We start from the raw sequence: 13320 nt of genomic DNA, 5'->3' as shown, positions 1-13320 counted from the left end.
GGGCACTAAGGAATCTACTCCTGAAATCATTGTTGCACTATATGCCAACTAATTTGGATGTAAATTTAAAAAATTAAATTAAATTAAACTAAAAAAAAGAATACTCTGTAAACTTTTTTTCTTGCAATGTATCAGACACAAAAGAATGTATCCAATAAGTGCATACTCTTTTTAAAATATTTTTTAATGTTTATTTATTTTTTAGAGAGACAGAATGTGAGGGAGGGAGGGAGGGTCAGAGAGAGAGGGAGACACAGAATCTGAAGCAGGCTCCAGACTTTGAGCTATGAGTACAGAGCCTGATGCAGGCCTTGGACACACAAACCGTGAGATCATGACATGTGTCGAAACCAGGAGTCAGGCGCTTAACCAACTGAACCACCCAGGTGCCTCTCCAACATATTAACAAAAAAAAAAAAAAAAAAAAAACAAAAAAACAAGCCAAATCACATTATAGAAGTTGTTATTTTTATTGTTGTTATTGAGTTGCATGAACTCTTTATATATTTGGTATATTAACCCCTTATCTGATATATGACTTGCAAATATTTTCTCCCATTCTTTTGGCTATCTTTTCATTTTATTGATTGTTTCTTTTGCTGTGCACAAGACTCTAATATGAGGGGCGCCTGGGTGGCTCAGTTGGTTAAGCATCCAACTCATCACGAGCATGCACACTTATCTTGATGAGTGTGTTGAACTAGTCCTTATGTGAATCCCCCCACTTTTGTCAGAGCAGGATTGTGTTTCAGTGGCTCAGGGCTGTATCCACAGAAGAGTACCTGGCACTTGGTGGGACCTTCACAGTTAGGTGTGGACTTGGTAAATAACGTAGGTGCTGGACCGAGAGAGACACACCCCCATTCCTTAGCGCCACCACCCCCCCACCCCCGCTCTGGTGGTCTAGAAATCAGCCAGGTGTCATAAGTCTCTCGGTTTCAGCTCAGGTCCTGATCTCACAGTTGATGAGTTCAAACCCCAAGTCAGGCTCTGTGCTAACAGTGTGGATCTTGCTTGGGATTCTGTTTCTCTCTCTCTCTCTCTGCTCCTCCCCCACTCACACGTGCTCTCTCTCAAAATAAATAAACAAACATTTAAAAAACAAGCAAGTTTTTAATATGCAGCCCAGTCCTACTTATTATTAATTTTTGCTTTTGTTGCTTGTGTTTTTGATGTCATTTTGATGTCATTTCCAAAACTCTGTGCCAAGACCAACGTCAAGATGCTTTTTTCCCTGTTTCTGCCTAAGAGTTTTACAGTTTCAGGTGTTACATTTAAGGCTGAATCCATTTGGAGTCAACATTTGTGAGGGGTCCAAGTCCGTTGTTCTGCATGTGGTTCTCCAGTTTTTCCATCACCATTTCTTGAGCAGACTCTTCTTCCCCCCTTGGCCACTCTTGGCTCCCTTGTCAAAGGTTAGTTGACTTTACGTGTGGGGAGTTTTGTGGGCTTTCAATTCCGATCTAGAGGTTTTTATGCTGGTACCATACAGTTTTGATTACTGTAGATTGGTAATATGCTGTGTGTCACTACAGGACTGAGCCTTCTTCTTCTCTCAGCCCTTCCGAATGTGCCCCAGACCCCAGGACTTCCAGGAAGACCTCCTCTCTCCACAGCTGGCTCTGGACACCTGGGAAGAAATACCTTCATCTGTTCCCCAAAGTTGTTCCTCAAGGGGCACCTGGGTGGCTCAGTCAGTAAGCATCCAACCTTGGCTCAGGTCATGATCTCACAGTCTGTGAGTTCAAGCCCCATGTCGGGCTCTGTGTTGACAGCTCAGAACCTGGAGCCTGCTTTGGATTCTGTGTCTTCCTCTCTCTCTGCCCCTCCCTTTCTTGTGCTCTGTCTCGCAAAAAATACAACAAACGTTTAAAAAAATTAAAAAAAAAAACAAAGCTGTTCTTTAAGAGTTTTAGCTACTGGGTTATAAATCAGGATCCCAATTAAATTAGGTCAGGTTAAAGCTAGAATTTGCTTTATTACTAATTAGAGAACCCAGTTCACCAGCCTTCTCTCAGCCTCCTGCCCTAGGCTTATTATGTCTGACTGCCTATCTAGCATCTAAAGCTTCACCCGGGGCACTAATAATAATGTAGAGTGCTAGCCCCATCCCAGGATTGTGTCCTCAAAACTCTGCATGCCTTTTCTCACTTAATTCCTATAACAACTCTTACGAGCCCAGTTTACAGATACAAAAACTGAGGCTCAGGAAGGTTCAATAGGTTGCCCGTGACCACACAGCTTGTAAGTGGTGCTTGGGGTTAAAGCCCAGGTCTGTCTGATCCTACAGCCTGCACTTTTATGCCCTTGGTTGTAACGCCTGAGCAAATGCATATCTAAGTGCACCAAGGTTGCTCACCTGACACCTGAGTGAGCAGGTGCTGGGACCTGCTCCCCGCTGCTGGGACCCACTGCTGTGGTAGAGAAATGTTTCTGGAGCTGACATGCAGGCTATTGTACCCCTTGGGCCCTAAGCCCAATAGGTCCGATGCATCCTGCTGAGACCCTTCTGCAGAAACACATCATCCTGCCCCTCCTCACTCTGCACAGCCCTGTCTCCTCTTTCCTACGTAGTGGGGACTTCCGTGCCCTGTGATCTGGCCCTTCTAAGAAATTGCACCCAGTTTGCTGAATAATTAAAAGCAGGAAATACTCTATAAAAGGAAGTGAATAGGTAAGAAACTCAAAGGCGGTCCAGTCAAACAAAGTGCAAGCTGGGGCTCCGGCAGAGCTCTGAGAGTCCAGCTGGGATCCGAGTGCGAGCTCCGGTTGTGGGTCCAGAGGGACAAGGAGCCCGAGAGGCAGGACCATGCCGCTGCCGCTAGTTCTTCTTCTCAGCCTCCCAGGTGAGCGCGGCTGGGGCCCTGGGGACTTCGTACTATTAGGGCAGGGCAGGGGATGGATAGCGACCCCAGGCTGAAGGGGAAGTGTCATATCTGGAGAAATGAGAAGTGGCTCTTTTTCATTTATTCAGCAAAAGCATACTGGGGTCTTACTCTGTGCCAGGCATACACCAGGCCCTGAGGAAGTGAAGGGAAAAGGGAAACAGGGCTGGCCATTAAAAAGAGGACCCCGTGGGATGCCTGGGTGGCTCAGTTGGTTAAGCGTCCGACTTTGGCTCAGGTCATGATCTCATGGTTCGTGAGTTCGAGCCCCGCGTTGGGCTCTGTGCTGACAGCTCAGAGCCTGGAGCTGCTTCTGATTCTGTGTCTCCCTCTCTTTCTGCCCCTCCCCTGCTCATGCTCTGTCTCTCTCCCTCTCAAAAATAAATAAACATTAAAAAAAATTAAAAAGAGGACCATACAGACAGCATCCGTTTGATGAACCTTGAAGAAAGGGATCAGCCCTTCAAGCAGAGAAGGGAGAAGAGCATTCCAGGGAGAGGGGAGTGCTTGGCCAAGACATGCAGGCTTGAGAAAGGATGGGGCATTCGTGGGCTGAGGGCCCACAGTGGGCAGGGCGCCCATAGTGGGCAGGGGGCCATGGGGTGACTGGTTGGTCGTGAGGTTGGAAACACAGAAGACAAGATTACGAAGGCCCTTGGAGGCCAGGCCTAGGAATCAAGCCTTTCAAAGAGAAAATTGCTCAGGAACCCAGGTGGGAGATGGGAGATGGGTTGTGTATCTTTTCCTCCTTGGAAAGCCACTGCACACCGAAAAGACATTAGGGACAGTTCAGAGGTTTGCAAACAGATGCTGCGTGTGTGGGTCACACAGTCTTCTCTCTGGGCCAGGAGACTGACCATCTGGCAAAACAGACTGGTCCACAGGGATCCCCCAAAAAGGGCATAGCTAGGGAGTGGGGAGACTGGAGTTCCAGTCCTGACAGGGGCATGTGACACGAGCAAGTCCCTCGTTGCTCTAAGACCTGGATTTCTGATGTGAATGAAAGTCCCTGAAGCCCTTCCTAGCTGTAACGTTGTGGGACCCTGTTATTCGGATCAGATATAAATAGATGAGGACTGTGGTCATTCTCGAATTATTGCCGACATTGTTGATTTTATCAGTGATGAGGAAGCCCGTGATAATGCCTGCAGATGGGTGGGGAGGGCAGCAGCTTCTCTGTGACTTTTACACTCCTTAGGCGGGACTCCAAATGTCCCAGAATTCCCAAAGAACAGCAATTCAGAATGCCTGCATCTCCCCCAGGACTCTACCTGTGCATTTGAGTTCAGAGACCCCCATCTGCTCCTCTCTTAATCCCAACATCCAGCTCAGCAGGAGGCCAAGGGTAAGGGTGAGTTGCCTGGGCTCCCACACACAACACACACACACAGTAGAGTCAGATGCACACACCCCATTCACATCTGTGCTCTCACACACTCATACAGAGTTAGACACACACTCACGTGCACACACAGGCTCACATACAATAAGCCACACACACTGTCTTCTCCCCCAGACGAAGGCTGGGAGGCACAGTGGCTGCTCTGACTTGGGCAGGGCGGGTGCTGCAGAGACAAGACAGGGTGTCCCTCATCCTCCTCCAACTCTGCAAGTTAATGAGGGAAGGGGGTGAAGTAGTCAATGATGCAAGAAAAGCCACCCCACTAGCAAATGGCCATTAGACACTCTGGGGTTACTTCTGTGAAACAAAGAATGAATGTGGATGGGCTGAGGTCAGAATGACCCAACTTCCGGTAGGACGTTCTTGTCTGCTCAGTTTTGTGGTCCTGCAGCAACCTAGAGGAGAAGGCAGGGTGCTGGCACAGATGGGTGCTCAGTAAGCATCTGCACGTAGAAGCAGAGAACCACAGACCTGTAGCCCAGAAATTACTCTTTGGAGCCCGAGCTGGTGCAGTTGCAAGGGGACCCCAGCAGGGACACCTGCCCCATCATTGCAAGGCAAGGTGGGCTCAACCCCCTCTGCACATCCCACACCCACATGAGCCCCTCTGCTCTGAGCCCTGCCCTTGGCTGCCTTTGGCCCATTTTGTGTCATTTGTCACTTGCTATCAACCCAGATAGCAACTGTTTTCTCGATTTTGACACAAGACTACTCACCAAGGATTGTGCATATGGGGCAAACTTCCCTGAGGGATTGACATGAAGGGAGAGAATTTCCATCTCAGAGTCAGGGATAGGAAAAGTGGAGATTCAAACAGCTTAGGGTTTGAAAACGCATCAGTCCCACTCCCGAGTCCTCCTCTGAGCTGACTGCTGTCCTTCCTTCACACCAACTCTCGACAAAACACAAAGACTTGATGAGTGGTTCTGCCCATCGCGGGCTGTGCTTATAAAAGCCTCCCACATATTTCTTTTTATTTTATTTTGTTTTTAAATTTTTTTTTAATGTTTATTTACTTTTGAGAGACAGAGACAGAGCACAAGCGGGGGAGGGACAGAGAGAGGGAGACACAGAATCCAAAGCAGACTCCAGGCTCTGAGTCATCAGCACAGAGCCCGATGCAGGGCTCGAACCCACAAATGGTGAGATCATGACCTGAGCGCAAGTCAGATGCTTAACCGACTGAGCCACCCAGGCGTGCTGCACATATTTCTTTTTAAAACAAGCCCAATCACATTATGAATGCCTTACTGCCAGATTAAATTAACAAAGCTATGGTCAATGACACTTCGGTTTTGAAGGAGTGACATCTCTCTTCCACTCTTCCATCTCTCTTCTTTGATTGTTGGCAAATACCATCTACACTGAGTCTTGGCTTTGGATTGTAGCTATATTGTCGATGTCTGACCGTTTCTGCTGACTCTTTTTTTTAAATATGTATTTATTTTTGAGAGAGAGAGAGAGAGAGAGAGAGAGGGCATGAGCAAGGGAGGAGCAGAGAGAGAGGGAGACACAGAATCTGAAGCAGGCTCCAGGCTCTGAGCTGTCAGCACAGAGCCCGACGCGGGGCTCAAACCCACTAACCATGAGATCATGACCAGACACTTTACCAACTGAGCCACCCAGGTGCCCTTTCTGCTGACTCTTGCATTTGATTTTAATTTACATCATTGGTGTCCCTTAGCAACCTTTTTCCTAATTGAGTTCTTCTGCTTATTACCATTTTTTCTTAGTTGTTTTGTTAGTGATGTTGTGAACATTTTCACGTAATAGAAATGTATGATTTAGAAAGTGACATTCTGGGGGCGCCTGGGTGGTTCAGTTGGTTAAGTGTCCGACTTCAGCTCAGGTCATGATCTCATGGTTCGTGGGTTCGAGCCCCACATCAGGCTCTGTGCTGACAGAACCCAGAGCCTGGAGCCTGCTTCGGGTTCTGTGTCTCCCTCTCTCTGTGTCCCTCCCCTGCTCATATTCTGTCTCTCTCTCTCTCTCTCTCTCTCTCTCTCTCAAAAATAAATAAACTTAAAAAAAAGGGAAGTGAAATTCTGCCCTCCACCCCAATTTCAGCACTGACCACTGATAAAAGTTTACAACAACTACTGTCCTGTTTTTTTTTCCTACGCACGCCAGAATCGAATGATTCTGTCCAAAGATCTTGATGTCCAGGTTCTTTGTAAAAACAATCATAAACTTGGGACACTTGGGTGGCTCAGTCAGTTGAGCATCCAACTTCAGCTCAGGTCATGATCTCACCATTCGTGGGTTCAAGCCCCACATTATGCTCTGTACTGACAGCTCAGAGTCTGGAGCCTGCTTCGGATTCTGTGTCTCCCTCTCTCTCTCTCTGCCCCTCCCCTGCTCACACTCTGTCTCTGTCTCTGTCTCTCCCATCTACATAGATATAGATGTAGATGTACACTGAGTCTGTCTGTGTCCCTCTCTCTCAAAATCTCTGCTCCTCAGTGTCCTAGTGAGGGAGACGGTGAGAGAGGCTGGTAATGGTAACAAAATACCAGTGCAGCACCCAGGTTCCTATAAAGGCATGGGAGCCACGGGACGAAGCAGTTCTGGTTGGGAAAGGGAACAAGGTGACCAGTAGGCAGGCTGGGCTTGGAGAAGCGTTTCCAGATGGAAGGAAGGATGTGAGCAGTGACATGGCCCCTGAGAGGGGTCAGAGAAGAGAAAATTGGGGGCATCAGGCTATAAGGTCCAGTGGAGGCAGGGAGGGGTAGGAAACAGTGGTGGACAGAGAACTTGGATCTAAATGGAAGAAAGAAAAAAATTGAATGCCCAACTAAAGAGTTTTAAATCATCCTGAGACAGTGGCAAGTGGTTGCAGAAGAGATCATGAGATCTGCTCATGACAAGTGCTGCTGAGGACGGGATGGGGACAGTTTTAGCACATGACTCCAGCAGTGATATGCAGAAGGCACTGGAGAAGGGGGTGCAGTGGAGAAATCTTGCTGGATGCCACAGCCATGATCTAGGCACCAGATGAGCTCCTGACCTAGTGACAGTCTCTCACTGGTGAGGCAACCTCCGAAAGATGGTCTGCGGTTTGACATGTACCCGAGTGTTACAACAACCTGCAGAATGGAAAGTAGCACAGCCATTTTGCAAACCAAGAAGCAATACCCAGGGAAGTTAAGTAGCTTGCCCAAGATTTCCCAAGTAGCGTGCGGTAGACGTGTCTTTCTGTGTCCACATTCACTCTCTTTCTGCTGTGTCATGCTGTCATCACGAATGGAGGGGAGGAAAGAAGAGAATCATTTTGAGAAACATTTTTGAGGCAGAGTTGACTAACTTGTTTACCAACCAGTTGTAGAGGGAAAAGGGAAGGACAGGACTAATGAAGATGCCAAGATCTCCTTCAAGTGCGTTAGTGGCGCAATTGGGTTTTTTTTTTAATTTTTTAATGTTTATTTTTGAAAGAGAGAGAGAAGCAGAGTATGAGTGGGGTGGGGGGGGCAGAGAGAGAGGGAGACACAGAATCTGAAGCAGGTTCCTGGCTCTGAGCTGTCAGCACAGAACCCAGTGTGGGGCTGGAACTCACGAACCATGAGATCATGACCCAAACCAAAGTCGGACACTTAACCAACTGAGCCACCAAGCCTCCCTGAAACACAGTTGGTTGGAAAAGCATAGATAGAGCTCATTCTACTGATGGAATACTACTTTTATTTCCAAAGGCTGCTGTAACAAATTACCACAAACTTAGTGGCTTGAAATGACAACATTTACTATCTTGCAGTTCTGAAAGTCAGAAGTCCAAAATAGTCTGACTGGCTGAAATCAAGTTGTAGGCAAAGCTGGATTCCCTCCAGAGGCCCTGGAGAAGAATCCTCTTTCTCACCTTGTTCAGCTTTGAGAGGCTGCCTACATTCTTTGGCTTATGATCCTTTTGTCTTCCCTCAAAGCCGGCAATGTAGCATCTTCCAATCTCCCCCTGACTCTGACACCCTCGTTTTCATCTTATAAGGACCTTGGTGACGACCTCAGACCCAACTGAATAATGCAGGATAATCGCCCTACCTCAAGGCTGATAACTTAATCACATCTGCAAATTCCCTTTGGCCCTGTAAGGTGACATATTCACACATTCTTAGGATTAGGACATCAATGTCTTTGGTGGGGCATAATTCTGCCAACCACAAATGCAAACCTCAAGTGACCTAAAATAGCATCAGGGAGAAAGTTCGAGGTGTGAAGAGGTTCACCTTCCTGGTACCACAGACCTGACTCCCTCTGCCCCATGCAGACGCCCCCACCTCCCTGGCCTGGCCCTGAGGCTCTCCATCTAAGACAGTCAGGAGAGGCTTCCATTGTGTTCCTCTGCTTCTCTGTGATTGTTCACGTCCATGTGACCAAGGCACAAGTGATCATTGCCAAGGACAAAGAGTGTCTGTCCAGCCACATATGGTCAGCTTAGCTGGCTCAGTCCCCAGAGCAGAAGAATACCCTTTGCACTTGTGCTTGTCCTTAACCTGTCCCACTCCCAGTTGACCTTTGCTAGCATGCTATGTGAGCCCTCCACTAGAAAAAAGAAATACTGAAGAAGACCAAGTTCCAGGTGGATTTAGTTCTGTAACTATTGATTTTGGGGTAGAGATGTATAGTGTGTGTCTGGAAATGGTAGACTGGAGCTAAGGGGAGAATTTGGGCCACAAACATGGGATTTGGGGGACCATCAGCATATTGACAGTAACTGAAATCATAGAAATGGAGAATCCCTCCATGGGGGTGTAATAAAGTGGGACAACATGAGACCTGGAGAGGGGACTCTGGGCTACTACCAAGGTGTTCTCAGACTGGATCACACTGACTCACAACAACTGACTTGGGGCCTCTCTTTCGAGCTGTGTGGCCAGTGACATTGCCTCGATTGTCTGAAACCAGCCAGGGTGGGAATAGTTACACTACAGAAATTGGAAAAATGCTACAGACAGAGATTTTCTCCCCCAGAGGCCTAGTTGTTAAGTATTTATTTACCAACACACCACTGTCTGCACCAAGATTTAAAGAGGGAAGAAGAGAAATCAGCAGAGGCCTCTGAGATGAGCAGTCAGAGAAGGAAGAGGTTAAATGAGGGCTGAGTTGAGAAGACCAGGAAAGACAGTGTCAGAGGTTTGGGAGTTTTGTTGCTGTGAACAGGGCCCATGAGATGAGGGACCCAAGAGGCCGGGACATTGTCACCAAGAGAGCTGACAGGTAAGCTGGATGGAGGAGGTGGATGTTCAGGGTGAGCCAGGGCGTGGCCCAGAAGGCGAGGACCCTGGATCAGTCCTTGGACACCAGCCTGGGGCCACTTGAGCCCATGGGGCTCAGGTAGCAGAAGATGTATCTTGGGATTCTGTCTTCTAGGTTGCCTCTCCATCCAAGGCCCAGAGTCCGTGAGGGGCTTAGAGGGCGGATCTGTGACTGTGCGGTGTGACTATAAACCAAGATGGGCGACCTATAGGAAGTGGTGGTGTCGTGGAGCATACTGGGAGTTGTGCAGGACCCTCGTTCAAACCACAGGATCACAGCTAGAAGTGAAGGGAGACCGTGTGTCCATTGGGGACAACCAAAGTCACCATTTCCTCACAGTGACCATGGAGAAAGTCAGGCAAGATGACACAGACACTTACTGGTGTGGGATCAGCAAGAGTGGACCTGACCTCGGGGCACCTATCAGAGTGACCATTGAGCCAGGTGAGAACTTTCTCATGTACACAGTGAGGCCCTCGTGCTCAGGACAGAAAGATTGAGGTTCCTCCTGCCCGAGGGCAGAAGGAAAATAGTTGAGTGCCTGAGAACAGCATCTCCATCACCATCTGAGGTTCCCTGAGGCATCCAGCTGATGCAGGGCAGGGATGGCCAGCATTGGGGTGGGGGTGGGGACGTGGACCCCGCCTTCGATGCCCACAGCCCAGGCCTGCTTTCCTGTGGACCGGAAAGCCCTGGCAGCCCCACATTCTCCCATCAGAGTTCTGGCTTGACCTTGGATGCCCGCAGACATTACTCTAGGAAGTGGTCACTCTCTGACAGTCACACTCCAGACCCGCCATTACACAGAGAGGAGAAGGGGAGACACCTGGGGAAGCCCAGAGGGCCCCAGCACTGAACCCCAGGAGCTTGGCCAATCCATAGTGGCTGTGGGACCCCAGTCACTCTCTTCTCTATTTTTTCCTGGCTGCATAAGAGGGAGCAGGGAGTTAGAGGGACCCAGAAAGGGGCTGGTGTAACAGTGGATGCTTTAAGGCAAAAGGAAGGCTTTGACCATTAAGCTAATGTCACAGGACCCCTCTGGCAGTCCTGGGGTCTCCTCAGGCCTGGGACTCAACTAAAAAAACAGGTCATGGTGACTCAGGAATCCATGACCAAGTAGGCCACCATAAATCGTCTTCATAGTGCCTCATGAAGATGTTTAACTTATCACAACCATTGCTCACGATTGAACCAGAATGTGCTCCCTGGTTCACCAGTCCTCCAAAGTCCTCCTCCTCCTCACCACCCAAATAACTGGGGCACCTCACTTCCGGAACCACCTGTCCTCGAGCCCAGCTCAGGCACCACTTGAGAGAAAAGACCAGGGACTTGCCCCCAGCCAAGAGTCCCACCTAAGACAGATAAGCGGAGAGAAGGTGGAAAGATTTATCTCTCTCCCCCCAAGCAAGTACAGTGCTTCTTCTTATTTCATTTTTATTTCTTCTTGTCACACTTTAAAGTGATGGAAAGCAACTATGCTGCAATTCTGAAGACTCAGCAGCAAGGGAGAAGCATGGGGACTGTATCCAGAGACGCAATGCCCAGTGCAGGGGCAGGGCAGCTCCCGGGGAGGGCTAGCAGGGCACTAGCTGCGCACGAGTGCCCTGTCTGTGCCCATAACTTGTGACTGACTCTGCCCGTGTCTAGAGGGAACACTTCTGACCACCTTGGCGAGCATGCTATCCAGGAGAACCACCAATGGCCATGCAGGGGTATCATCTGTCTCCTACAGCAGGTGAGTGGCTGCCGTCCTTACCCACCCCTACTTGGGGCCTCTCCTACTCTGCTTCTGTGCCCTCACATGATGCCAGAGCCGCCACAGCCAAGGTCAAGGCCCAAAGTGCCCCCCTCCATTGCTCCTGCCCATCTCACTCCTCACCCTTGTCTCCCCATGCCAGCCCTCCCCAGGAAGCCACTCTGTAGAATCTTTTTCTCTATAAACATCATCTGCCCATTTAGTTGTCAACAAAAAAAGCCTGATGACCTAGTGTGTGCCACTACATAGCGAAGTCACAGAAGCAGGCACACAGCCTGTTGTGAGGGACCCTACTGTGCCAAGAGGCACTCTGGAAAAGGGGAGCCACAGAAGGGGCGATTAGAAAGGAACAGGAGCCCCTGGGGCACCTGGGTGGCTCAGTCAGTTAAGCATTGGACTTTGGCTCAGATCATGATCTCGCGGTTTGTGTGCTGACAGCTCAGAGCTTGGAGCCTGCTTCACATTCTGTTTCCCTCTTCTCTCTGCCCTTCCCTGCTCTAGCTCTGTGTGTCTCTCTCTCAAAAAATAAATGTTAAAAAAATTTTAATAAAGAAAAAAGAAAGGAAGGTGGACCCAGAACAAAGAAAAACCAAAAAGTTGAAGTTACTTCTGAGATGCCCTTGTGGTTGGGCCATTAAGGTTCATGGCGGCCTTCAGAGTAGGGATGTGGGGCTTGGCCAGAGTAGGGTCACAGGCTTGGCCAGGCTGGCTAGTGCCCACTGTGTCAGGGAAGCAAGCGTGACAGCGCCTGGGGTGCCTGGGGCCTGACGGCTCTGTCCCCTCTTGCAGGAACCGCTACATCCTTCTGGTGTTCGTGAAGGTGCCCATCTTGCTCATACTGGTTGGTGTTGTCCTTTGGTTGAAGGGCCTCAGTAACGACAGTCTGTCTACATGAATTTGTCCTTGATCTTCTCACCAAAGACACAGCAGCTCAGAAAGACGGATGAACAGAACCTTCTGACCCCTGGACCCCATTTCCAGAGGAAACGTGGGCTGTGGAAGAAATGCCTCTGAATCCTTAGGACGCGGTGACTGAGGCTGGGGGTGCTAAGGTGAAGCCCGGGCACCCTCATTGCTTGGCACAGCTCAGGGACAGAGCTCAGGGCCCTCCTGGGGAGTCAGGGGGTGCCAGAGAGCCAGCACCTGTTCCATTCCTGCAGGCAGCAAATGCCCCTGCCCCACGGGGCTCATGGTCAGAGCTGCTGGCCTGGAGCCCAAGCCCTGTCCTCCCTGACACCAGCTCAGCACACTTTATGTCCAGACTTCTGGTTTATAGGGTTGTTTCTTAAGTCAGGTTGGGTTCGGATGACTTGTGCCCATGAGAACCCTGACAGATACCCGTGTGTGCGCACACACACACACACACACACACACACAGATGGTGGGCTCCTGGTTCTGGGGCATCGCCCCTCTGCCCTGGGAGGACACTGCTCTGACAGCCAAGGAGAAGAGGGACCAGGAGTCTCTCTGGGCCTAGCTCCAGTGCCGGCCTTCCTCCACCTCCACCCCCCGTCTTCCTCTGTCCTGGCTCCCCAGGTCTCCCTGCCCCTCACCCCTCCAGGCCTGGGGCTTCCTGGGTGCTGCCTCTGTTCCTCAGGGCTGCTGGGCCTCAGAAACTACCTCAAGGTTGGGGAGGGCATTCAGGAAAACTGTCTGAGGGAAGTGATGTTGCCTCTCCTAAATGATGATGTGTAAATAATCTTAATAATTAATTTGTTTAAATAATCTTAATGATTAAAAATGTCTAAGATAGGGTGCCTGGCTGGCTCAGTCAGTGGAGTGTGCAACTCTTGATCTCAGGGTTGTGAGTTCAAGCCCATGCTGATTGTAGAGATTACTTAAAAATAAAATGGTAAAGGGGAGCCTGGGTAGCTCAGTTGGTTAAGCATCTGACTCTTGGTTTCAGTTCAGGTCATGATCTCACAGTTTGTGAGTCTGAGCCTCACGTCAGGCTCTGTGCTGACAGTGCAGAGCCTGGTTGGGATTCTCTCTCTCTCTCTCTCTCTCTCTGCTTTACCCATGCACTCTCT

The 13320-nt window shown here is 49.5% G+C and overlaps 1 protein-coding gene across 1 annotated transcript; it reads left to right on the top strand.

Annotated features, from left to right (window-relative positions):
• Positions 1–2656: 2656 nt before the first annotated feature.
• Positions 2657–13038, top strand: LOC106984296 (CMRF35-like molecule 7). The gene is made up of 4 exons (XM_015082501.3): positions 2657–2846; positions 9649–9978; positions 11182–11269; positions 12080–13038. Exons 1-4 carry the CDS (start codon positions 2810–2812, stop codon positions 12183–12185), a joined length of 561 nt encoding a protein of 186 aa, XP_014937987.1. The 5' UTR covers positions 2657–2809; the 3' UTR covers positions 12186–13038.
• The last annotated feature ends 282 nt before the right edge of the window (positions 13039–13320 follow it).

The sequence above is a fragment of the Acinonyx jubatus genome, chromosome E1, assembly GCF_027475565.1.
Source record: "Acinonyx jubatus isolate Ajub_Pintada_27869175 chromosome E1, VMU_Ajub_asm_v1.0, whole genome shotgun sequence".
Lineage (NCBI taxonomy): Eukaryota > Metazoa > Chordata > Mammalia > Carnivora > Felidae > Acinonyx > Acinonyx jubatus.
The sequence above is the reverse complement of the archived record's forward strand: the minus strand, read 5'-3'. Positions and strand labels throughout refer to the sequence as shown.